Source organism: Aphelocoma coerulescens, chromosome 28, assembly GCF_041296385.1.
Source record: "Aphelocoma coerulescens isolate FSJ_1873_10779 chromosome 28, UR_Acoe_1.0, whole genome shotgun sequence".
Taxonomy (NCBI): domain Eukaryota; kingdom Metazoa; phylum Chordata; class Aves; order Passeriformes; family Corvidae; genus Aphelocoma; species Aphelocoma coerulescens.
The window spans coordinates 6,181,124-6,205,399 of NC_091041.1; the positions used below are offsets into that span (position 1 = coordinate 6,181,124).

A 24,276-nucleotide genomic window follows, 5' to 3' on the forward strand; every position below is an offset into this window, starting at 1 on the left:
CTTGCCCCGCAGTCGCCGCCGCTGCGGGGGGACAGGGAGGCGGCGTCACCCCCCGGACCCAGCGGATGGCCCCCCTGAGATGCAGCTCCTGCCAGGAGCTGGGGTCGCTGCCCTTGGGATGCCCTTGCCAGCTGGCCCGGGGTGCAGCCGCCTTGGCTATTTTTACCAGCCGCCCGCTGTGGCCATATGGCCGAGCGCGGCCACCGGCGCCACAGCTGCTACCGAGGCTGCCGGGGGGGGGGGCACGCTGGGCAGGGACCCCCTGGGCCCGGCCGGGCAGCAGGAGCAGCTCTGCGGGGCAGTCGCCGGCCTGGTGAGGACGTGGTGGCACCTGGGGTGCCCACCTGGGTGCTCTGGCCAGGGACAGAGGTGGCCTTGCACACGCAGGCCATGCTGCTGGTGTCCTGTCACCCGTGTGACTCCCTGCCACCCTGGCCTGTGCCATCCCTCTGCTCTGCTCCCACCCCAGGAATGCGTTGGGGAGTGGGGGGAAGGAGCGTGGCATGGCCGTGGGTGGTGGGCAGTGGGTCAGAGACCCCCCCCCGGCCACTCTTACGCTGCCACACCTCGGTGCCCACCCACAGGGGACACCGGGACCGGGGCAGGGTCCCCAGTGCCCCCTGAGCGATGCAGAAGGGGTGTGAAATGAGGGGGCACAGAGTCACCGATGCTGAGCCCCGGGCTGGGCCCTGCTCCGGTTCCCCCAGTGCAGCACAGGGGTGGCAGCACCAGCTCTGCCCCAGGAGGGTCCCCAGAGTGTGTGGGACCCTCACGGAGCCTTAGGGACATTAAACCCACCATGGGACAGGATTTCCAAAGGTGTCCAGTCCCAGGAGGAGTGGCAAGAAGGGGAGGGAAGGGGGCTTGGGCACTGCTTTAGGACTGTCCCCAGTCGGCTCCACTTCCTGCCACCCCAATTCAGGGAAGGGGGACAGCAAAGTGCCCCAGACAGCCCCGTGCCAGTGGCTGTCCTGGGCACGGCAGCTCCTGCATCCCTGAGCATCTCCAGAGGAACCAACCCCTTCCGGCAGCATCCCCATCCCACAGCACTGGGGGATCCAGACCCTGCAAAGCAACCCCAAAACCCTGGTGTGACCCCAAACACCAGAGCCAGGTGAGGCTGGGAGCTGGAGGAGCCCCTCACCGCGGCCTCGGGCAGCCGAGGAGCTCATCCCACCGTGGGCTCCTTGGATCCCACTGCGCTGGAAGCGTCACCAGCACATGGGGGCTGGGGCTGGAGCGGGGGCCGGGGCTGAGTTTGGCGCGTGGGAACGTCCAGCCTTGGCCGGGGCTGGCAACGGTCCTGCCCTGTCCCACCTGTGCCATCCCACCCGTGCCACCTGCCTGTCCCACCTGTCCTATCCCCCCTGTCCCATTCCACTTGTTCCACCTGTCCGTCCCACCTGTCCATGGCACAGCCGAAAGCGCTCCCGGCCTCACAGCCCCGCCATAGGGCACTGGGGTGAGGGGCTGGGCTGGACAGACCCTCACGGACCCTGGGGGGGCTCTTTGGGGTGACCCCATGGCCCGTGCCCAGCAGCGCCCCGATCCCAACAGTCCCCGGTGCCTGAGGGTCCTGAGCACGGCCCCCCCCAGCTTGTGGGCAGGGACCACCGGCCAGGCCGGGCCTGATCCTGCCGGGGGGCTCTGCACCCCCCGGGCCCCCCAGCACCCTCCCACTCGGGTCCCCAGCACTGGGGATGACAAACGGCTGGTGGGGGGCCTGGGGGTCAGGATGGAGGGCAGGGACAGTGCAGGGGTGGGGTGGAGGAGCAGGGGAAGGGCAGGGTGAAGATGGAGGGGCAGGGAAGGGCAGGATGCAGGGATGAAAGGGCAGGAGAAGGGGCTGGAGAGAGGTCGGAGCGGCAGAGGAAGAGCAGGATGGACGAGCATCCCGCTCGGGATGGAGATGGAGAGGCAGGGGAAGAGCAGGATCCAGATGGAGAGGCAGGAGAAGGGGCTGGATGGAGGGGCAGGATGGAGATGGAGAAGAGGGAGAAGGGGCGGGACGGGCCAGCATCCCGCTCAGGATGGAGATGGAGAAGCAGGAGAAGGGCACGGAGAGATGGCGGGGCAGGGTCGCGGGTCCCCCCGCGCCGCTCCCCGCCCTTGCCGGGAGCACCCCCGGTCCCCGCGCCGGCCGCGCTCCCCCGGCCCCCGCCGCGCCGGTCGCATTGCGGTGCCCGCCGCCTCACCGTGTCCTGCCCGGGATCCGCCCTTGGCTGCGGGCGGCGCGGCGGCCTCAGCGCATGGCCCGGCCCGGGGCGGCCCCGGCGCGGCGGCTCCGCTCCGCCCGGCGCGGCTCGGCTCGGTACGGCGGGGCTCGGCGGGGCTGCGGCCGGTGCGGCGGGGCCGGCTCGGCTCGGCGGGCTTGGCTCGGCTCGGCTCGGTGCGGTGCGGCCGCCGCAGAGTCGATCCCGCCCCGCCGCCGGCCCCGCCCGCCGCGCCCGCCCCGCCCGGGGCCCCGGACCCCCGGACCCGAGCGGCTCCGGGACGCGGCGGCGGCGGGACGGGGATGGGGACAGACGGACAGGGATGCACACGGACACGGACACACGGACAGGGATGGGGACAGACGGACAGGGATGCACACGGACACGGACACACGGACAGGGATGGGGACAGACGGACAGGGATGCACACGGACACGGACACACGGACAGGGACAGACGGACAGGGATGCACACGGACACGGACACACGGACAGGGACACACGGACAGGAACGGGGACAGACGGACAGGAACGGGGACAGATGGACAGGAACAGGATGGGGACACACGGACGAACAGACACAAACAGGGTCACACGAACAGGGACATGCGGGGATGGGGACAGGGACACAGGGATGGGAACACATGGAGAGAGATGGGGACACATGGGGGTGAGGATGGACAGCCAGAGAGGGAGACACAGGGTGGGGACACACGGACACGGACACTTGGGGGTGGGGACACACGGACAGGGACCCCACACGGACACGGGCACAGGTGGGGACACGGAGCCACCTGAAGAGGAACAGCCCAGGGACTTGTGGATGGGGACAGAGCCCCACAGGTGGTGACAGGGGACACACGGACAGGACAGACAGATGCCAACATCCCAACCAGGCAGGGCATGGGTGGCAGAGGGTGCCCTGAGCCCCTGTGGCAGTTGGGGTGGCCTGAGCAGTGATGCCAGGCTTTGGGGACGCAGAGGCCACGGTGCCAGGCCAGCGCAGGACCAGGAGCTTGTGCTCACACCACAGGGCCTTTGTCACCAGCTGGTGTCACCTGCTCATGGCAGAGCCCCAAAACCCCTGAGGGGCCCTTGAGGGGACACACTGGGGGTCCTTGTGGGGCCGTGCGACACTCAAGTGCTGGCTGAGCCCCTCCCTCAGTGCCTGAGTGGGACCAGAACCGCTCCAGGGTGACCGTCCCCAGCTCTGTGCCCCACCACTGGCACTGGGCACTGGAGGTGACCGGTGCCCCCGGGGGTCCGACGGTCCCTGTCACAGCCGGGGCCTGCTCCTGCCTCCCCCCCACCCCACTCGCGAGTGGCAGCAATTAAAATCCGCAGCCTCTATTAATAGCAGCCGGCGGGCACCGGGCCACGGTGGCACCCACGCTCTGGCACCGCGTCCCAGCGAGGGCGGGGGGCACGGGGACCTCGGGTCGCCCCGTGAGGTTACAAGGCTCGGGGGGTGGCAACCTCAGCCCCCCCCCCCCCCCCTCCCTGGCGCGCTCGGAGCCGGCCGGATACTCCTCGTTAGAGGGAATGAATGAGTTTTCCTTGATCATTTTTCCTGCGGCTCCTCCTCGTTCCATTGAGCCGCAGCTCCCCGCCGGGCCTGACGCAACGGGGCGGCCGCTCACGCAGGGCTGAATCACGGCGCTGCCGAGCGGGGGGTGCTGGGGGGGGTCCTGTTCCCCCTCCCCCGAGCTCAGCAGGGCTCTGGGGGGGTCCGGCCGGAGGGGTTTGGCTGCCCAGGAGGGGCTCAGCCCACGCCGGGGCCGGGCACGTGCGGCCGCCGCGTGAGCCGGACGTGGAGCAGCCATGGTGGACACGGGGGGAAAAAAAAAAAAGCGAGTGACAGCGAGGGGAGAAGGGCAGGGAATTTATTGGGAGCAGCAGGGCCTCCTCCTCCTCCTCCTCCATCCTGGAGCACGGGATGATGCTGTGGATGAACCCCTCCAGGGCGGCGGGATGAGGATGGGGGAGCTCAGCACCCGCCGGCACTTCACAGCCCCCCTTCCCCCCGATCCCAAACTCCAGCAGGAGGAGGGTGTGACACGGAGGCGACAGCCCAGCAAGGGACACTCAGCACGGTGTCACCTCTCCCTCCTCGTCCCCCCGCAGCACAGAGAAGCCCCCCAGGCGCGAGGTCACCCCCCAGGAGAGGTGAAAGAGCCCCGAGGCTCTACCACGCCGAGGCAAATCACGTTCTCCTCATCCTGCTGGTTTGTGTCATGCCAGGCCCAAAATAACCTCCCTCCGCCCCCCTCCCCTCCACTCCAGGTTTTCAAAGGAAGATTAATTGACTCGGGGATGTTGCAGCAATTAAACTAACGAGCCCCAGGATCTGTCAGATGATGCTCAGCTGCCTCCATATGCTGCAGCTGGGCCACCGCGGAGGCTCCGAGCCTCCTTCCCGCTGCCGGCACTGCGCCATCCTTATGATTCCATCAGCGCTTCCAGGAGCCCGGCGGAAGCTGCTGCAGGAGCGAAGGCTCCGGGTAATTAAAATGCAGCCCCTGCCTGAGCCAGGCTGTGTCACACGGCTGGGGGGGAGAGCACATTCCCGGCTCCTCCAGCCTCTGATCCCGGCTCCAGCCTCTGATCCCGGCTCCTCGCTCCGAAGGGCAAATCCAACGGGATCAGCAGCACACGGAGCTTCCCGGGGGCCCCACGCTGCAGCCACTGCGATCTGCTTGTGGCTCTCAGCAGCCTTTCCACCACCTCCACTCCCCTCAAGGGAGGTGATTTCATTCCTTTGGAAAACTGGAAAAGCCTTGGAGCAGCCCCTGATAGGAACTACTCAACCCCTCTGACTGCAGAGCACTGAAAACGCAAGGGTTTGCCCCAAAGGATCAGTGCTGGAAATGGTTACTGCCCGTTTCCTGCAAGCTCGTGGATCCCAGGCTCTGGATAATGTGAGGATCTGCTCCCTGCATCCCTGGAAGTGTCCAAGGCCAGGCTGGACACGGCTTGGAGCACCCTGGGCTAGTGGAAGGCGTCCCTGCCCATGGCAGGGGGTGCCACTGGATGGGCTTTAAGGTCCCTCCCAACCCCAACCATCCTGGGATTCATCCTCTGATTTTCAAACCACGCTGCTGGAGGTTTTCCTTAGGGAATTCTCAGCCTATGGATCCAATGCTGAGGAGGAAGCAGGGTAGAGAGGCCCGGCCTCATTTCTTCCATGAATCCCTGGGAAAGCCGAGCTCCCCGAGCCCCAGGTGGGGCACTGGAAGCTGTGCCAGAGGGAGTGGGGCCCCGGAAGGCCGGAGTCCCACAGGGATGTTATTTTTGGCAGCTCTTACAACCAGGTTTTGCTCCCAACTAAGCCAGCGAAAGCAGCTTAGTGCAGCCCAGCAATCCCCGTTCCCACCTGCTCTGCCTCCTTTCCTGTTTGTTTCTCACCTCCTCGGAGCCTCCGGAGCAGGCTCCTGGCCCGTTCCGGAGCGTGGGCGAGGGGAAGGAGGGAGAGCGGGCTGTGGGCAGTGCAGGAAGCCACTCACACTCAAAAAGCAGCATTTATCCAGATCCTTAATGTTTGTGTCCGCTAATCCCCGCAGCCCCTCGGGCAGGGACAATCCCTTGGGATATTCCTCACTCATCTCCCTCTGAGCACACGGGAGGAGATTCTCCTCCTCCAGGTAATCGTGGAAACACCTCCCAGGCAGGGCTGGGGTGGAAGGGGCGGCTCCTCCCGGTGCCGGTGGGAGGAGAGAGGGGAGGTTTTGCTCCCTTTGCTTCCCGAGGCTCCCGGCTCACCACGGGATGAGCACCAGCCCGGCCAGCGCGGCGTAGCCCAGCACCAGGCACAGCACCTTGAGCAGCCGGTGGCTCTTGTCCTCCAGCTCCTTGGCCAGGATCTCGAAGAAGGTGATGAAGAGGAAGGTGCCGCCGGCGATGCCCTGCAGCAGCAGCGACGCGATGCTGCTGGCGGCGTTCTGGCTGCTCTCGATGCCCATCCCGATGCCAATTCCCAGCGGGATCATCAGGCACACGGCCACCGCCAGCTTGGCCGCGTCCCTCAGCGGCAGCGAGGCCTTGGCCATGCTGATGCCCAAGGCTACGGCCACCAGCGTCTCGTGCACGGCCACTCCCAGGAACAAGCTGACCACTCTGCCGCCGTCCTCCTGCAAGCCCAGGGCCAGGCCCTCGAAGATGGAGTGAGTGCACAGGGCAAACACCAGCCCCAGCAGGCGCCGGGGGCCACAGCGGGACAGTTCTGGGATGCTGAGGCTGTGGGAATGGGCTCCGTGCTCCCCGTACAGGGCGCGCCCGCGGGACGAGGCGATGAAGGGACTCTCGTACTCCGAGTCGCTGCCCACGTCCGAGCCGGCGTTGAAGGTCTCCAGGTCGATGAAGGAGGGCTTTTCCTTCTGGAAGGTCAGGAAGAGCTGGTCCACGAAGACCGTCAGGAAGAAGCCGATCATCATGATGGTCTCGGCCACCGGGTAGTCCGTGGTCACGTTGCCTTGCCTGAGGACCTCATCGAGCTGGAAGGGAGCAAGAGATCCACAGTGAAGCCATCCCCTTTATCCCTCTGAAGGGAGACATTCCCACGTGGACACTGAGTCCATGATGCTGCCACACCCTTGGATACCGCAGGGGACAAGGAACCTCTCTGCCTTGCTGTTCCAAACACGGCGAGTTTGGATCCTCCCACCCCACAGCCTCCTCTGTACCCCAAAAACCTCCCCTCGTTCCACAGAGAGCAACAGGAGCTGGGCACAGCTCCCCCTTCATGAGGCACCAGACACAGCAGAGATGTTCCAGGGAGCTCCAGAGGCCACTCCAGCAGGACACACCCTATTCCCACAGGGAATGAGGGCTGGGATCCTGCAGGCTCAGGCGTCCCTAAGGCAGGAATGAATCAGCACTCACCTTCCCTCTCACGGCGGGCAGGAGGGCGTTGAAGCAGGTGGCCAGGAAGACGCCTCCTCCGAAGGAATTCCAGAGGGCCAGGACTTTCCGGGAACGCTGAGCCTTCTCGTAGTCGGCCTCGATGACCCTGACAGGGAGCAGGGCCCCAGCCAGCACCAGGACACAGATTCCCAGCAGACACAGCACCTTGGCCACCACAATCCTCATCCTGCCGAGGATTCCAGGCCCTGGAGGGGCCCCCCTGCATGTGCTCAGAGTGGGGACATCAGTGGGTGACAGCCTGGACGGGCCTCAGGGAAAGGAGCTCCCTGGAGATGGGAATAACACCGAGATTTTGCCAGGGAAAAGCTGAACTGTATTCTAAAGGGATTTTAAAGCTCTGGGATTGTTGTGGTCACTGCAAACCACCCTTCCCTGGAGGTCCTTGGACACTTCCAGCGAGGAGGCAGCCACTGGGAAATCCTTGCCAGGGCCTCCTCACCGTCACAGGGAGGAATTCCTTCCCAGTATCCCACCTATCCCTGCCCTCTGGCACTGGGAAGCCATTCCCCCTTGTCCTGTCACCCCAGGTCCTGTGACAAGTCCCTCCCCAAGGGACAAAGAATGGAATTCAGAACCCAGCAGGTGACACTGACTCACTCCAGGTCTGGACAAGCCCAAAATCCTCGACCAGGCACCCGTCCCAGGGCAGAGGGAAAGGATAAAATCCTCCTTTTCCAGACCTCACACCTCTGGAACACCTTTGGCTCCCCCCAGAAACCCTTTAACCTCAGTTTTTTCCCTTTCTTTCCCGTTTTTAACCCAAACCAGCTCCCACCAAAGCCTCAACCTCCCGAGTTCAGGTGGGACAGCCACATCCAGTGTCCCTGAGCGGGGCTGGGAGCAGCTCGGAGGGAAAGGAAGCGCCAGGAATTCCTGGTGGTTCTCCTCACCTGCTCCTCCTGCAGCAGCACCGACACCTGGGCTGTGTCCCCAGCCTGCAAACTGCTGGAACAAAGGATTAACTCCGGTCCTGCTCGGATTAGTGGCTCATAATGAAGCATCCAAGCGATGAAAAATATTATATAAACCAGGCAGGGCTCTGTGTGAGGAAAAACAAAGGAGTTCCTGATCCGTGAGCTCCTAGATCCCTGCTTTTCTGTTAAAAACCGGCACTTCCAAGCCCTGAAACCGCTTGAGATGGTCCCAGCCACTTTTAAAAGGAGGAGGGGGCTCCTCCCAGGCCACCAGCACCCCTGAGCACCCCAAAAAAAGGAGCAGAGATGAGGGGAAGGGTTTCAGAGTTGCTGGGAGCGGGGTGAGCAGCTCGAGTGCGGAGTGTTCAGCTGGGGAGACCCTCACGGGGGGTCGGGGCCCACCCTGAGCCCTCCAAGGTGGGCAGGGGGCCCAGCTCCAGCCCCTCACAAACAGAGGGGGGCCCAACCCCCTCACAGGAGGTTGGGGCCCGCCCTGAGCCCCTCACAGCGAGAGGCGCCCCAGCACCAACCCCTCAAGGTGAGCTTGGGGTCCCTCACACAGGGAGGGGGCCCAGCCCCGCTCTCCTGCCCCTGTCCCCCCGCACCCCCGGCTCCCCCAGCCCCGCTGTGACCCCCGGGCCCCCTCCTCGGCCCCGCCATCCCCTCACGACCCCCGGCCCCCCCCCCTTCGCCCCCCGTTACCCCGGTAACCGCCCCCCCCCCCCCCGTCCACTCACGGCCGGCCCCGCTCGCTCCCGGCCCGGCCGCCCCGCACGCGCCCGCCCACGGCGCCCTCCTATTGGCTGAGGCGGGAGCGCCGATTTCTGATTGGCTGCGGCAGCTGTCAATCAACCCGCCCCCGCCCAGCACGGGGGAAGCGGCGATTGAGGTCCGCGGGAAACGCGTCCCGCAGCGCTGCGTTCCGGGGCAGCGCCGGCCCCGCTGCGCTGTCCGGTGCTGACCGGGATCACCGGGAACCGGGAGCACCGGGAATGGGAAAAACGGCCCTGGAACAGCGTCCCCAGCACCGACAGCCCCTGCTCCTGCCGCTTCGCAGCTCCTGGCGGTTCAACTGCACAAATGGCAGCTGCGGGAGGCTCCAGAGAGAGATGAGGTGAACCACAAAATTCCATAAAATTCCACAAAATTCCCTAAAATTCCACAAAATTCCCTAAAATCCCTTTTTTTTTTTTTGTGCTGTCAGTTCCCAGAGCAGTCGGGAATTGCAGGGAGAGTGAAAAAGGAGGCTCTCAACGCTGTCTGGAGTTCAGGGGCAGCCAAATCCAGGGGCTTGCTCGTTCCTTTGGCAGCGAGGAGCAGCTCCAAGGCAGGCGGGGCAGGAGAAATTCCCGCTGGAAAATCGCACCTGGAGCTCAGGGATGGGAAAACACAACCGGGAGAGGTGGAGAAATCCAGAAGAACGACTCAGAAGAGAAGGAGGAGGGTGAGAGGGAAGGAAAAAGCACCAGAAAACAGAGGGAAAATGCATCCATGTTTTGGTCCTTTTGGATAATTCCCGAATATTTTTCTTTCCAGCTCCAAATTCCTTTGGTGAGGCTCCATGAAAAGAACTTAAAGGGAATGTAGGGAAGCAGAAATGGTGGGGAAAAGGAAAAGTTTTCCTCTTTCTGAGCTGGAGGAAGGCACAGGAGGAGAATTCCTGCAGGGAAAGCTGAAAAAAACTGGGAAAAAGGGGGATAAAAAGTGCCCTGAGCCCACGGAAACCTCTGGAAAACCACCCGAGCACGAAGGGATAACAACGAAAGTGTCCAAATGTTTTATTCCTCACGAGTGACATGAACCACGTTTATTCCACGGAGCGTTTACAAAAAAAAGAAATTTTAGGGGGAAAAAAAAAAAAATCACTTTTTTTCCCCCTTTTTTTCCATGATTTTTTTTTTTGCCCCCCCCCCCCCTTTTTTTTCTCCAATCTCCCAAACGTTCCTGCTCACTCCTGTGGGGCTCCTCCCCTCCCCCCCCCAGCCAAAAATCAGCTTTCAAATCAGGTTGGAGGCACCCCAAAAAACCAAAAAGAAACCAAAAAAAAGCCTCTGGTCTCACGCAGGAGCTGAGCTGGGATTTGAGGCGGCTCCAGGAGTTTTTTGCCCTCCCCAAATCCGCCGGATCCAAAGGGGAATTTTGCATTCCCTCTGCTCCATCCTGGCATCCCCCACCCCCGGCCAGGCTGAGCACTGCCATGCACGCAAGGTTTAAAAAAAAATATATAATTAATAATTAATAATAATAATAATTAATAATAATACCAAGGAAAAAAACTCCTTTTAAACACACTAAAAACACCTTCGCTCCCTCCTCGCCGCTCGCTTTCCATGGGGGAAAAAATTCCCACTTTTCCAGAGCTCGTGGGGTTTGTCCTGGGATTTTTCTGGGAAGGAAAAACCCCCAAAACACCTCGGGGTGTGTGGGGGGGGTCCAGTCCCAACTCCTCCCCACCCTTGGAGAAGGGAAGCACCGAAATTCCCGGGAATCCCAGAGCTGGATGGCAGCTGAAGGATCAAAAATCCCCATTCCCAGAGGGCAGAAAATCCTGGGATTTCCAGAGGGGTTGGGCAGGGTAGGGAATGAGGGGGGGACTCCAACACTTCTTGGAAGTGGCCCCTCCCCAGGGGGGAATATTGGGGAAAAAAAAGAAAATAAACCCAGAAGGATTCCAGTGAAATCCTCCAAAAAAAACCCCAAAAAAAACCTCCCCAAAAAAACCCCCCAAAAAACCCCAAAAAAACAACAAAAACCAAAAAAAACCCAAAAAACCAAACCCCCCCCCAAAAAAAACCCCAAAAAACTCAAAAAACCCCCCCCCAAAAAACAAAAAAAACCCCTCAAAAAAAACCCCTAAACTCCCCCCAAAAAACGCAAAAAAAAAAACCAAAAAAACCCAACCCCCCCCCCCAAAAAACCCCAAAAAACCAACCCCCCCCCCCCCAAAAACAAAAAAAAACGCCAAAAAATACCCCCCAAAAAAACCGGGAATAAAAAATCCCCGGGGAAAAAATCCCGTGGGAATTTCAGAGCCGAGTCCAGCAAAGTTCTGTGCTCAGCTCTGCTGGGGCTTCCAGGAGACAAAAAAACCCCAAAATCCCAACAAAAAAAACCTGGGAAAAGTGGAAAAAAACCGGGAGGAGCAGGGCAGGAAAATGGGGAATGTGTGGGGGACATGCAGGGCACGGAAAGGGTTTGGGAATTGTTTTGGGTTTGGGGTTTTTTTTGGATTTTTTTTCCATTCTGTTTCTTTTTTTCCCCCTTTTCTTGGACACTTCCAACTCAAGAAATGGCAGCGGGCAGGAGGATTCCAGGCGGGAGAGCGAAGAGCAGAAATCCCAGGGGCTGCGGAGACGGGAGAGAGGAAAACCAGGGAGTTCAGCGGGGAAAAACCGGGATTTTCGTCATTTTCATTTCAATGGAAAATATTTTAATTGAAATTAAAAAAAGAAAAAAAGGTTCGTCGTTTCGATTTAAATTGAAAATATTTTAATTTTAATTTTTTTTTAAAAAAAGTTTTGTCATTTTGATTTAAATTGAAAATATTTTAATTTTAATTTTTTTTAAAGTTTCGACATTTCGATTTAAATTTAAAATATTTTAATTAAATTTAAAAAAAAAAGTTTCATCATTTTGATTTAAATTTAAAATATTTCAATTTAAATTTTTTTTTAAAAAAGGTTTTGTCGTTTTGATTTAAATTGAAAATATTTTAATTTTTTTTAAGAAAGCGTTTGGTCATTTTGATTTAAATTGAAAATATTTTAATTTAAATTTTTTTTTAAAAAAAGTTTTGTCGTTTTGATTTAAATTGAAAATAGTTTAATTTAAAATTTTTTTTAAAGAAATAGTTTTGTCAATTAAAAATATTTTCATTTAAATAAGAGTTTATTCATTTAAAACTTAAATTTAAAATATTTTAATTAAATTTTTTTTTTTTAAAGTTTCATCATTTTGATTTAAATTTAAAATATTTTAATTTAAATTAAAAAAAAGTTTCGTCATTTTGATTTTAAATATTTTAACTTAATTTTTTTTTAATAAAGTGTTTCGTCGTTTTGATTTAAATTGAAAATATTTAAATTTAAATTAAAAAGTTTCATCATTTTATTTTAAGATTTGAGTTAAAAAAGGAGTTTCATCAATTTAAAATATTTTAATTTAAATTTTTTTAAAGTTTCATCGTTTTAATTGAAAATATTTAAATTTAAAAAGTTTCATCATTTAAAATTAAATTTAAAATATTTTTATTTAAATTAAAAAACTTCATCGTTTTATTTTAATATATTTGAGTTTTTAAAAAAGTTTTGTCATTTTAATTTAAACATAAATTTTAAATTCAAGTTTTTTTTTAAAGTGTCATCATTTTAACTTAAAATATTCACATTTAAATCGTTTCATCATTTTAAGTTAAACTTAAAATGTTTAAACTTAAATGAAAGAAAAAAGTTTCAGCATTGACATTTGAATTTAAACCACTTAAATTTAACTTTAAAAATTGAAAAAAAATTCAATTTAAAACCTCATTTGAATGAAGTTTTGGTAAAAAAGAGTGGCCAAAAATCACTTTAATGATTTCTGTTTTTAAATTTGCAATTAAATTGAGAATTTTTATTAATTTCAAGAAAGTTTAAAGATTTCAATGAAGTTTGACCACTCAGAATTTGGAATCATTTTTGAAATTTTTGAGTATTTTCAATTTGTTTCCATTTTTAATCCTTTAACCCTTCAACATTTGAAAGATTTTTTAATTTTCAATCAACTTGACCCATTTAGCATCATTAAAATCATTTCATTGGGAATAAAATGGAACCATTTCCAATTTTAATCATTTCTTTTTATTTTTACTAATCTGATTATTCAGCATTTTTAAGCCATTTAAAAATAATTTCTTCAAAGGAATATTTTCTTTTCACTTAGAAGAAAGTTGCACCATTTACCACTTTTATTCCTTTTTAAACATTTTCAACTCCACCATTTCTCATTTTTAATATTTTTTTTCAAGATTTTGAATAAATTCTCTTCAAATTCTTTCAATTTTTAATAACGTTTGACCCTTTTGGCATTTTTTTTATCACTCCAAGATATTTTTAATTAAGGTTGAATTTAACATTTGTAACCATGACTTTAAAGAACGTTTTTATTTGGATGTTTGAAATCATATTTTAAAAATTTAATAATTCCACCGTTTAATATTTTTAAAAATTTAACAATTAATAATAAAAATTGAACAATTCCTATTTTTAAGAATTTTGGGATGAAATTTCCACGTTTTCAACGGAATTTAATTTAAAAAAATGTTGGTTTTCAGTTAAAAATTTAAAAAAATTTTAAAAATTAAAAAAAAATTTTAAAAAATTAAAATGAAAAAAATTTAACATAAAAAAATTTTTAAATTAAAAAAATTAAAATTAAAAAATTAAACCAATTAAATTTAAAAACTAAATTTAAAAAATTAAAATAAAAAATTTAAAATAAAGAAAATTAAAATAAAAAAATTTAAAATATTAAATTTAAAACTTTAAAATTAAAAAAAATTTAAATTAAAAAAAATTAAATAAAAAAAATTAAATAAAAATTAAATTAAAAAATTAAAATTAAAAAATCTAAATTAAAAAAAATAAATTAAAAAAAATTAAAATTAAAAAAAAATTTTAAATTAAACATTTTAAAATTAAAAAAAATTAAATTAAAAGAATTAAAATTTTTAAAATCTAAAATTTAAAAAAAATTAAAAATTAAATTTAAAAATTCAAAATTAAAAAAAAATTAAATTAAAAAAATTAAATTAAAAATTATAATTAAAAAAAATTAAAATTTAAAATTTAAAGGATTAAAATTAAAATTAAAAAATTAAAATTAAAAAAATTAAGATTAAAAAAAATTTTAAATTAAAGAAAAATTTGAATTCAAAGGATTTCAACGGGGGTTCCTGTACTAAGGAGGCGCTCCCGGCCCCAGCCCCGGCCTCACCGCCTCACTCCTGCTGCTCCTCGTTGCTGGCGCTCGGGGTCCGGCTCCGGATTTGGCTGCGGAGCTGCTCAATGAGCTCGGGGTTCTGCTGCTGCATCTGCTGCGCAAACTGCTGGCCCCTGGGGACACACGGGGACACCGCTGGCACCGGGGACACACCGGGGACACCGGGGACACCGCTGGCACCGGGGACACACCGGGGACACCGGGGACACACCGGGGACACACCGGGGACACACCGGGGACACCGCTGGCACCGGGGACACACCGGGGACACCGGGGACACACCGGGGACACACCGGGGACACACCGGGGACACCGCTGGCACCGGGGACACACCGGGGACACCGGGGACACCGGGGACACACCGGGGACACACCGGGGACACCGCTGGCACCGGGGACACACCGGGGACACCGCTGGCACCGGGGACACACCGGGGACACACCAGGGACACACCGGGGACACCGGGGACACTGGGGACACACCGGGGACACACCGGGGACACCAGGGACACACCGGGGACACCGGGGACACACCGGGGACACCAGGGACACACCGGGGACAAACCGGGGACACCGGGGACACACCGGGGACACCGCTGGCACCGGGGACACACCGGGGACACACCGGGGACACCGCTGGCACCGGGGACACACCAGGGACACACCGGGGACACACGGGGACACCACTGGCACCGGGGACACACCAGGGACACACCGGGGACACTGCTGGCACCGGGGACACACCGGGGACACACCGGGGACACACCGGGGACACCGCTGGCACCGGGGACACACCGGGGACACGGGGGACAGAGGGGACACAGAGGACATAGGGGACACAGGGACACATGGGGACAGTGGGGACACACAGGGACAGCAGGGACACAGGGGGACACAGGGGACAGCAGAGACATAGGGGACACACGGAGACACCACTGAGACCAGGGACAGCAGGGACACATGGGGACACACAGGAGACACCAGGGACAGTGGGGACACGGGGACACCGGGGACACCGGGGACACGGGGCACAGCAGGGACACACGGGGGACAGCGGGGACACAGGGACACATGGGGACATGGGGGACACACAGCACAGTGGGGACACACAGGGACACAGGGGACACCGCTGAGACCGGGAACACCAGGGACAGTAGGGAGATATGGGACAGTGGGGACACTGGGGACAGTGGGGACACACAGGACAGGACACAGGGACACATGGGGAGACATGGGGACACCACTGAGACCGGGGAGAGCAGGGACACAGGACAGGGGACACTGAGGACACAGGGACACCAGGGATGGGGACACAGGTGACACAGGGACACCAGGAGACAGCAGTGACACAGGGAACATTGGTGACACAGAGACACGGGACAGGGGACACTGGGGACACTGGGGACACTGGATACCAGGGATACAGGAGACCCTGGGGACACTGGTGACACAGGGACATGGGACACTGGTGACACAGGGACACCAGCTGTCAGGTGGCACTGGTGACACAGGAGAGACTGGACAGGGGACACAGGGGACAAGGGACATTGGTGACAAGACGGAACACAGGACAGGTGACACTGGTGACACAGGAGAGGGGACACAGGCAACACCCTGGGACATTCCCAGCTCCAGGACTGTCACCCCATTCCCACCCTGGGACATTCCAAACCCCGGATCCAGGATTGTCCTCCCTGGCCCAGCCCCACCCAGGGACATTTCTGGATCCAGGACTGTCCCTCATTCCCATCCTGGGTCATTCCCAGCTCCGGATTCAGGATTGTCCCTCTGGCCCCACTCAGGGACATTCCCAGCTCCAGGATTGCCCCCCATTCCCACCCCGAGACATTCCCAGCCCTGGATCCCGGATTTTGCCCCGGGATTGTCCCTCATTCCCACCCTGGGACATTCCCAGGCCTGGATCCCGGATTTTCCCTGGGATTGTCTCTCCTGGGCTCACCCCGGGCATTTCCCAGCCCTGGATCCCGGATTCTCCCCGGGATTGTCTCTCCTGGCCTCACCCCGGGCATTTCCCAGCCCTGGATCCCGGATTCTCCCCGGGATTGTCTCTCCTGGCCTCACCCCGGGCATTTCCCAGCCCTGAATCCCAGATTTCCCCCGGGATTGTCTCTCCTGGCCTCACCCCGGGCATTTCCCAGCCCTGGATCCCAGATTTTCCCTGGGATTGTCTCTCCTGGCCTCACCCCGGGCATTTCCCAGCCCTGGATCCCGGATTTTCCCTGGGATTGTCTCTCCTGGCCTCACCCCAGGCATTTCCCAGCCCTGGATCCCGGATTTTCCCCGGGATTGTCTCTCCTGGCCTCACCCCAGGCATTTCCCAGCCCTGGATCCCGGATTTTCCCCCGGGATTGTCCCCCAGGCTCGTCCCCATCCCCGCACTCACGCCTGGATCAGGCTGGCCAGGTCGTTGGTGGAGGGGCTGCTCCCGGCTGCTCCCATGGCGTTGTGGCCTCCCGAAATCATCCCTGACATTCTGTGAGGGGGAGGAAAAAAGTGTCAGAACTGGGGGGAAAATTAAAAAAAAAAAAAAAAAATCCCTAAAAACCCAATGTTTTCCACCTGGGAATGGGAGCACCTTCCCATCCCAGGGATTATGGAATTCCCTGCACCAGCTTTCCCTTGGTCAGCTGCAAATAAGGAATTAAGCTGAACAAGAAATAAAAGTAATGATAAAAACATCACAATTCCCAGATTCCTGGATTTATGGATTAAAACCCTGCCCCTTCTCACACCAGCTCATTCCCTGCTCTGCATCCAGGGCTGGATTCCCTGGATTCCCTCATGGGGAACATCCCAGGACTCCCAGCCCCATCCTCAGGCTGTATCCAGGTGGGAATTCCAGCTGGCACCAGGCACAGGAGCAGGGAGAAGCCAATGGGAGCTGAGTGGTCTCATCCCAAAATCCTTGGATTTGGGGGCTCCCGAGGGTCTCTCCATCCTCCCATGCTTCAAAGGGATGAGTGGGAATGGGCTGGGTTTATGAATTTATCCATTTTCCCCCAAATATTGTGAACTAATCCTCAGAACCATCCAGGAATGGGAATATTCCCATTCCAACCAAGCTGGGAAACACTGAAATCCCATAAAACCACAGCAAAGCCAATTCCAGGGCTATGATCCATCCCATCCCACTTCCCTCTGGAATCATTTCATGAAAATCCCTCCCAAAACTCAGCCCAGAGCACCCAAACCCCACCCCCAGCTCAGGGAACTGGGCTGGTTCTGAGCCCCCCTCCACATTCCTGGCCTGAATTCCTGCCTGCTCCCACCAGGAAAGGCCAAACACAGAGAGAGAGAGAGAGACTGGAATGAGCAATTCCAAGAGGGAATAAAAGCAGGATCCGACTCACAGCTGCTGCACTTGGGGGTTGTTCATGAGGTTTGATGCCTGTGGGGAATAAAAACAACACCTGAGTGAGGCAGTGGGGATGGGGGTGGGATCAACCCCAAAGGGAAGGCAGGGGAAGCTTGGGAATCCAGGAAAAGAGGGAAAAATAAGGGGGGAAATAAAGGGGGGAAAAGAAACGGGGGAAAGGGGGAAAAGAGGGAAAAAGAGGGGGAGAAAGGGGGGAAAAAGGGAGGAAAAAGGGGAGAAAGGGGGGGGAAAGAAAGGGGGGAAAAAAAGGGGGGAAAGGGGGAAAAGAGGGAAAAAGAGGGGGAAAAAGAGGGGGAAAGAGAGGGGGAAAAAGGGAGAAAAAGGGGAGAAAGGGGGGAAAAAAAGGGGGGGAAAGGGGGAAAAGGGGGGGAAAAGGAGGGGAAAAGGAGGGGGAAAGGGGGGGGAAAGGGGGGGAGAAAAGAGGGAAAAAGGGGGGGAAAAGGGGGGGGAGAAAAGAGGGAAAAAGGGGGGGGGGGAAAGAAGAGCAAAGCCCAACCCCAGAGCAGAACAGGCCCTTCCACAGCCTCAGCAAAGCCTGTGGAGGAAATCCCTGGATTTCCTTGGAGCTGAAGGGAACAACTGCAGCTTCCACAGAGCTCCAGGGATCGGGAAAACCCATTTGGGGAGACACTGGAGAAGCTCCATGCCGAGGAATCCCGGCTGGGATTGGGAATTACCATGCTCATGAAGCCGGGGTTGTTCAGCAATCCGGCCAAGTCGAAGCTTCCGGGGCCACCGGTCTGCAGGAGAAACCAGAGCTCACTCACAGCCAGCCCTCATTCCCAGAGCTACCAGAGCCAGGGAATCCCATCGGGAATGGTTTGGGATGAAGGGATCCAGTGCCACCCCCACACCTCCCACAAAGCCAGGGTGCTCCGAGCTGGCCTTGGACACTTCCAGGGATCCAGGGGCAGCCATGGCTTCTCTGGGAATTCCATCCCACTCCCTCAATTCCTTCCCAATATCCCATCCAATCCTCCCCCCTCTGGCAGTGGGAAGCCATTCCCTGTGTCCTGTCCCTCCAGCCCTTGTCCCAAATCCCTCTCCAGCTCTCCTGGAGCCCCTTTAACCACTGGAAGTGGCTCCCTGGAGCTTCTCTTCTCCAGCCTTTCCTTGCACACTTCCAGCTTCTCCGGGAATTCCATCCCAACCCCTCACATCCAAGGATTCCTTCCCATTATCCCACCTAACCCTTCCCAAGAACCACCTTGTCCTGTCTCTCCAGGCTCTTGGAAAAACCCTTCTCCCATTCTTTGCAGGCTCCCTTCCTTCCTCCTGGAAGGATCCCAAATCCCTTAAACCCTGACAATGGGAAGAGGTTCTGTCCTAACCCTCTGGAAAACCCCAGCCTGGGGGGGATAGGGCTCAGAGAGACTCCTTGTGCTCACTCCTCTGGAATCCCAATCTGGAAACCCAAATTCAACCCCTCCCTCCCTCCCTCCCTCCCTCCCCTCTGCCCTGGAAAAGCCCTTGGAAAATTAAAATCCCCTTCAAAACGCTGCCCAAGGACATTCCTGCCTGGAACAGTGCAGCCAGCAGCTCCCTGCCTGGAAAACCTCCAGGTTTCTTTTCGAGAAAACAACTTTTTGTATAAAAAAAACCCTAAAAACACCTTTGGTGTCACTAAAAGGGCACGGGGAAAATAAAAAAGGTGGATTTTGGAGAGATTTAATCCCCAAAGTGCAAATTGCTGTCGTAAAACCCTCATCAGGCTCCTTCTCCAGCTGCTTCCAACCTTCCCAAAGTGACCGTGAGGAGCAATTTTGCCCCCTGGATTTTAGTGGGATGCTCACAGCACAATCCTCCACCACCTCCAGCCCAAATTTCACATTTTTAACACCCTCCCAGGCAGCACCTGCTGGATTTTCACCTCCTCTAACCTTAACAAACTCCTAAATCCCACGACTCACCGGACTGGGAGTCTCCTTCATTTTCTGTTCAGCTATTTTGAGGTTGGATTTGTAGGTCTCGTTGTCTGGATCCAGCTCCAGAGCTTTTTTGTAGTAAACAACAGCTTCTGTGTGTTTGTTTAAGCTGGACAGGGCCAAGCTGGGGGAAGAAAAGCAAAATCCAAGTCACAGAGGGGATTTTTCGGGTCGCTTTTTAAAATCCAACTGTTGACTTTCAAGCGCTCCTTGAAGTTGAGAAATAGGGAATTTGGGTTTGTTTTTTTTTTCTCCACCCTAAATAACCTGAAACAGCAGGAATTTTTTCACGGTGGAACACATGGATAAAAGCCCTGTTCCAAGGTGTGCAGGCATCCAAAATTCCAGCTGCTCACCCCATCCTGCCGTAGGCTTTGCTGTAGTTGGGGTCGATGCCGATGGCTCGCTCGCAGTCCCGCACTGCTCCCGCGTAATTCCCCAGTTTGCTGTAGGCAGCAGCTCTGGAAGAAAGGGGGGAAAAAATAGGAAGCAGGGAATGCTGAGCAGCTGGAATATCCTGAGGGATGTCATCCCTGTCCCCTCCAGCAGAGCCAAGTGTGGGTTTGAGCTAAATTTGAGCTAAATTTGAGCTAAATCTGTATCCAGGTGAGCGATTCCGAGCCTGGCTCGGTGCAGGTCCCGGCTCTCATTTCTCCCGGTGACATTCCAGGATCGCTTCCTAGCTCAGAGAATTCCTTTGGTTTCCCTTCATCTCTCAATTTCTCAACATTTCCCCACATTCCAAAGAGGGAAAACTTGGTTTTAAAGCCTGGGCACTTCCAGGGATCCAGGGGCAGCCATGGCTTCTCTGGGAATTCCATCCCATTCCCTCCCAGGGAACAATTCCTTCCCAATATCCCATCCAATCCTCCCCTCTGGCAGTGGGAAGCCATTCCCTGTGTCCTGTCCCTCCAGCCCTTGTCCCAAATCCCTCTGCAGCTCTCCTGGAGCCCCTTTAACCACTGGAAGTGGCTCAACCTCCCTAACTCTGAGACGCATCAGCCCCAAACCCTCCCACAGAGCTCAAAGCACCAATTTCCAGCCCCAAATCCCCCTTCCCACCATGTCCAGGTGGATTTGAGCTCCCACCACAAGCAGGTGATTAAATGAAATTAAGGTTCCAACTCTCCTGTACCCAACATTTGCCTTCCAAACACTTCTCAGAACCGAGAAACACAAAAATCCCCCTTCCACAGCCGATTTCGCACAGAGCTCCCTGAATTCTCAGTGAGGAGCCTCCAGCTCCTCGTTTCATCCCTTAATTCCTCTCCACCCCACTCTGCATGGAAGCAGACACCATTTCCTGGCATTCCTCATCCCCTCCAGTGCCTAATAAAGGTCATTTCCACACCCACACCCCATCCCGAGATGCCAGGAGGCACCAACAGATCGGCTCCAACCACACGATGAGCGAGGAGCTGATCCAAGAGTCCCCAAAAAAACCCTTAAAAAAAAAAAAAGGGATTTTTTGGAGCATTCAGGGATCTTGGATCCGAGTGAGGAGGAGCTGGGGAAGCTGCCCAGTACCTGTTGCAGAAATAAACGGCGTTGGCTGGGTTTAACTCGATGGCTTTTCCATAAAAAGACACGGCAGCCTCGAAGTTTTCTGCCTTCATTTGGTCGTTTCCTAAAAGGAGGGCGGGAAAGGCTCGTGAGGGAAGGGGGAAAAAAGCAGGCCCAGATCCACGGAAATAGCACAGAGCTCTGCCAGCGTGAGGCTGGAGAGCTGTCCTGGGAATTGCAGCATTCCTGACCCTCAGCACAGCATCCCAAAAATCGCCCCAGGTGCTGGCTCAGATGGGAGTGCTGCGTCCACACTCATCCCATTTTTTCCCAGGAAAAGATCATGCATGGAACAGGAAGGATGGGTGCTCTGCTACACACCTCATGGGTTTTTTGGGATAAAAAAATCCCACTGATCCAGCATTTCTGGCAGCAAAATCTCCCCAAGTAGAGCAAGAGGCAGAAATGGAGAAACTTCCCTTTCCCCGCCTCCCCTCGCCCCATTCCAAGCATTCCCCAGGTGCCTGGGAATTAAAATTCCCTCCCAATTCCCACCAAACCCTCCTTATCCAGCAGCTCCAGGGGTTGGTACCTTCAGTCTTGAGTCTTTCAGCTTCAGCCACGTCATCTTCCGAGGGGGTGACGGGCTCGGAATTCGTTCTGGAGTGTTCCAGCTCCTTCCAAGGAGAGGAAGAAGCTGAGATAAGGATTCCCATTGAGCTGTCCCACACTTCCCACTTTTCCAGCCCAAAACATTCCCCTCCCACAGGGCTCTGAGGGGAGCAGCAGCCTCCTGGAAATCCAGCAGAACTCCGGGAAACAAAAAAAAAAAGGCAGCATTTCAGGGCACTCTCTCACCTTCCCTGCCACAGCTTCAAATATTTCGGGAAGGGTCTGGGACACAGCCAGGCTTTGGTCTTCCATGGAGACTCCAAACGCTGTCTCCAGGCACTGGATGGCCACTGGAAAGGGAGAGTCAGGTCATTAATTGATAAATATTCATCCCTCTCCCTTATCTCTTGAAAAAACAGGGAAAAAAACCACCCCAAACCACCCATTTTCCCCACACCAGGTTGGATTTTTGGGCCGTAGCCTCAGACTTTGGCAAAGCTCTTCCCTCTGGATACCCTGGATGAAGCCAACCCCAATTCCCACTCCCCTTAAGGGATTCCTGGGGGTTAGGAGTGAATGAGGCTGAGGCTGCAGCAGCTGGGAAGGTGGGAATGCCCCGGCATTCCAAGGAGAGATCCACACATTCCCCTTGCTCCGGGAAGTGCGGGGACTCCGAGCCGCCTCCTTCCCTGCTTGAGAAGCTGCTCCCAGGGAAAAGAGAGCTTCACAGAGCTCTCCTGCCACATTGTACATCCCAAAATATCCCATTCCTGGCACTCATCCCTCAGGAATGTCCCCCCCCACCCCACAGCCGTGCTCCTTTCACCAGGACAAGCCAAGGACTAAACCCGAAGCTCCTTCAGGAGACCTTTTAAGATCTGTGTGCTCTCCTTGCCCTCTGGAAGAGCTTGGAAAAACCACTGTGGGACAGTGTTTTGGGGAGCAGAAGAGGAAAAACAACTCCACGAGCACAGAACGCTTCCCTGGAGCCAGGGAATTCCCACCTCGTGCCCCACGGAACCCTCCCGACTCCGCCTTGTCCCGGATAAACCTTCTAAGTCTCCAAGCTGGGATCAGGGAGGTTTTTGACCCCAGGTACATCCCTGCCTCGAGTTAATCTGCTCTTGGAAGAGATCAGAAGCCAGACAAGCCGCCAGCACCCCTGGATACCTCCCAGAAGGAAAAATTAACTCCAAAATTCCAGCCAGGTTCGGCGCTGCTGAACAGCCCAGCCAAGGCAGGGGCAGAAAACAGAGAAAAAACACCCAAATTCTCCCGAATTTTGGCCCGGGACAAGACCCAGATGCAGCCACTCACCTTCCAAACTCTCCTGAGCATCTGGAGACATGCTCCCGTTCTGGAGCTGGGTGTGGAGGAACTGGATGATGGAGTAGGCCAGACGCTTCTGGTCTGCCATGCTGGGAGAGAGGCTGCGAGGGGCCGGGCTCCACCGCTCCTGGCTTCCAGAAAAAAACCTGGAGAGACAGAGAAGTTGTGGATTGAGAGAGTAGAAGGCAAAGGGTTTTGCTGCTGCTGTCCCTCGGGAGGAGTTCTGGGGGATAAGGGAGGTGTTGAGGAGCTCAGGATGGATTTGGGGGGATGAGGGAGTTGTTCAAGACTCCAAAACCTTCCTTATAGTCTGCTTTAGGAATTCTTCGGGCCTGGATTCACCAGTCCTGCCAAGGGAAGCACACCAGAGGTGCTGCAGGTATTTAGGGTACGGAACACCTGGAGCACCGAGGAGTTCGCCACAACAAAATTCCCACTTTTCTGTTCCCAAAGCACAACTTGGTCCTGAAACCAACGCCACGAGCAGAAGGAATGTGCCCCAGAGTTGCCAAACCTCCTCCCACCCTGTCCTGACAAGGAAAGGGGAGGGAGATCCCAAAGCAAAGAGACCCCAAAAAGCACATCCCGGGGCTGGGAATTCCCAGCGATCCCACGGCAGCTCCTGCGGGAAGCGGATCCAGCTCCGCTGCTCCCGAGCATTAACTGGGTTTGTAGCACATCCAGGCTCATTTAATTGAGAAACGAGACCGATTTAATGAGAGGTCCACAGAGCTGAGCCGGGCCCAGCCGCCCAGAGGCACCGGAACAGCACCGGGCCCGGGTGGGGCTCCCGTTCCCCGGCCCCGAGAGCCCCCAGACCCCGCCGGGCCCCGGGGCGGGCGGACAGGGCAAGGCACGGCTCCCCCGGTGCCCCCTCCCCGCTTCCCCAAGCGCCGGGAGCACCGCCCGGACCCTCCCCGGGGAGAGGCAACCGGGGACCCCCGGCCGGGGAAACCGCCGGGACCCTCCGCCACCCCCGGTGCCCTCACCGGCACCGGCGATTCCCAGCGGGGAGCAGAGCCCGGCACCAGAAGGACCGGAGACAGAGCAGGCCCGGCGGGGGGCACAGCCTGCTCCCGTCCCGTCCGCTCCCGTCCCGTCCCGTCCCGTCCCGTCCCGTCCCGTCCCGCCCCCTCAGGCCCCGGTGCACCCGGTACTCCCCGGTGCCGCTGCCTCCACCCGGACCGGAGCCGCGGCTGCCGGCGGGCAGCACGGCCCGGCACCGCTCTGCCCGGAGGCGGAGGGGTCCCGGCGGGGGTCCCGGCGGGGGTCCCGTCCCGGTCCCGGTGCTCCCCGGTCCCCCCGCGCTCACCGGACACTCGCCTGGGCCGGGCGCGCTCCCGCACTGCGCATGCGCCGCGCCCACCGCGCGCCGGCGCCGCTCTGGCCCCGCCCCTCCCCTAGAGGCCCAGAGGGGCGGGGCCTACGGCGGAAGCCCCGCCCCGCCGGTACCATAGAGATGCGGCGTTGTCACGGCAACGCGCGG

The 24,276-nt window shown here is 55.3% G+C and overlaps 2 protein-coding genes across 2 annotated transcripts; both read right to left on the reverse strand.

Moving 5' to 3' along the window:
- Positions 1-5,711: 5,711 nt before the first annotated feature.
- On the reverse strand, positions 5,712-8,837 carry SLC39A3 (solute carrier family 39 member 3). Its single transcript, XM_068997274.1, has 4 exons — positions 8,784-8,837; positions 8,023-8,171; positions 7,091-7,398; positions 5,712-6,702 (listed from the first exon to the last, which is right to left on the reverse strand). The coding sequence occupies exons 3-4, from the start codon at positions 7,295-7,297 to the stop codon at positions 5,968-5,970; spliced, it is 942 nt and encodes a 313-aa protein (XP_068853375.1). The 5' UTR covers positions 7,298-7,398; positions 8,023-8,171; positions 8,784-8,837; the 3' UTR covers positions 5,712-5,967.
- A 2,157-nt stretch (positions 8,838-10,994) lies between these two features.
- On the reverse strand, positions 10,995-24,145 carry SGTA (small glutamine rich tetratricopeptide repeat co-chaperone alpha). The gene is made up of 12 exons (XM_068997018.1): positions 24,103-24,145; positions 22,779-22,936; positions 21,708-21,811; positions 21,442-21,526; positions 20,874-20,973; positions 19,703-19,807; positions 19,332-19,470; positions 18,099-18,161; positions 17,396-17,433; positions 16,429-16,518; positions 14,020-14,138; positions 10,995-11,391 (listed from the first exon to the last, which is right to left on the reverse strand). The coding sequence occupies exons 1-11, from the start codon at positions 24,141-24,143 to the stop codon at positions 14,024-14,026; spliced, it is 1,038 nt and encodes a 345-aa protein (XP_068853119.1). The 5' UTR covers positions 24,144-24,145; the 3' UTR covers positions 10,995-11,391; positions 14,020-14,023.
- Positions 24,146-24,276: the final 131 nt, after the last annotated feature.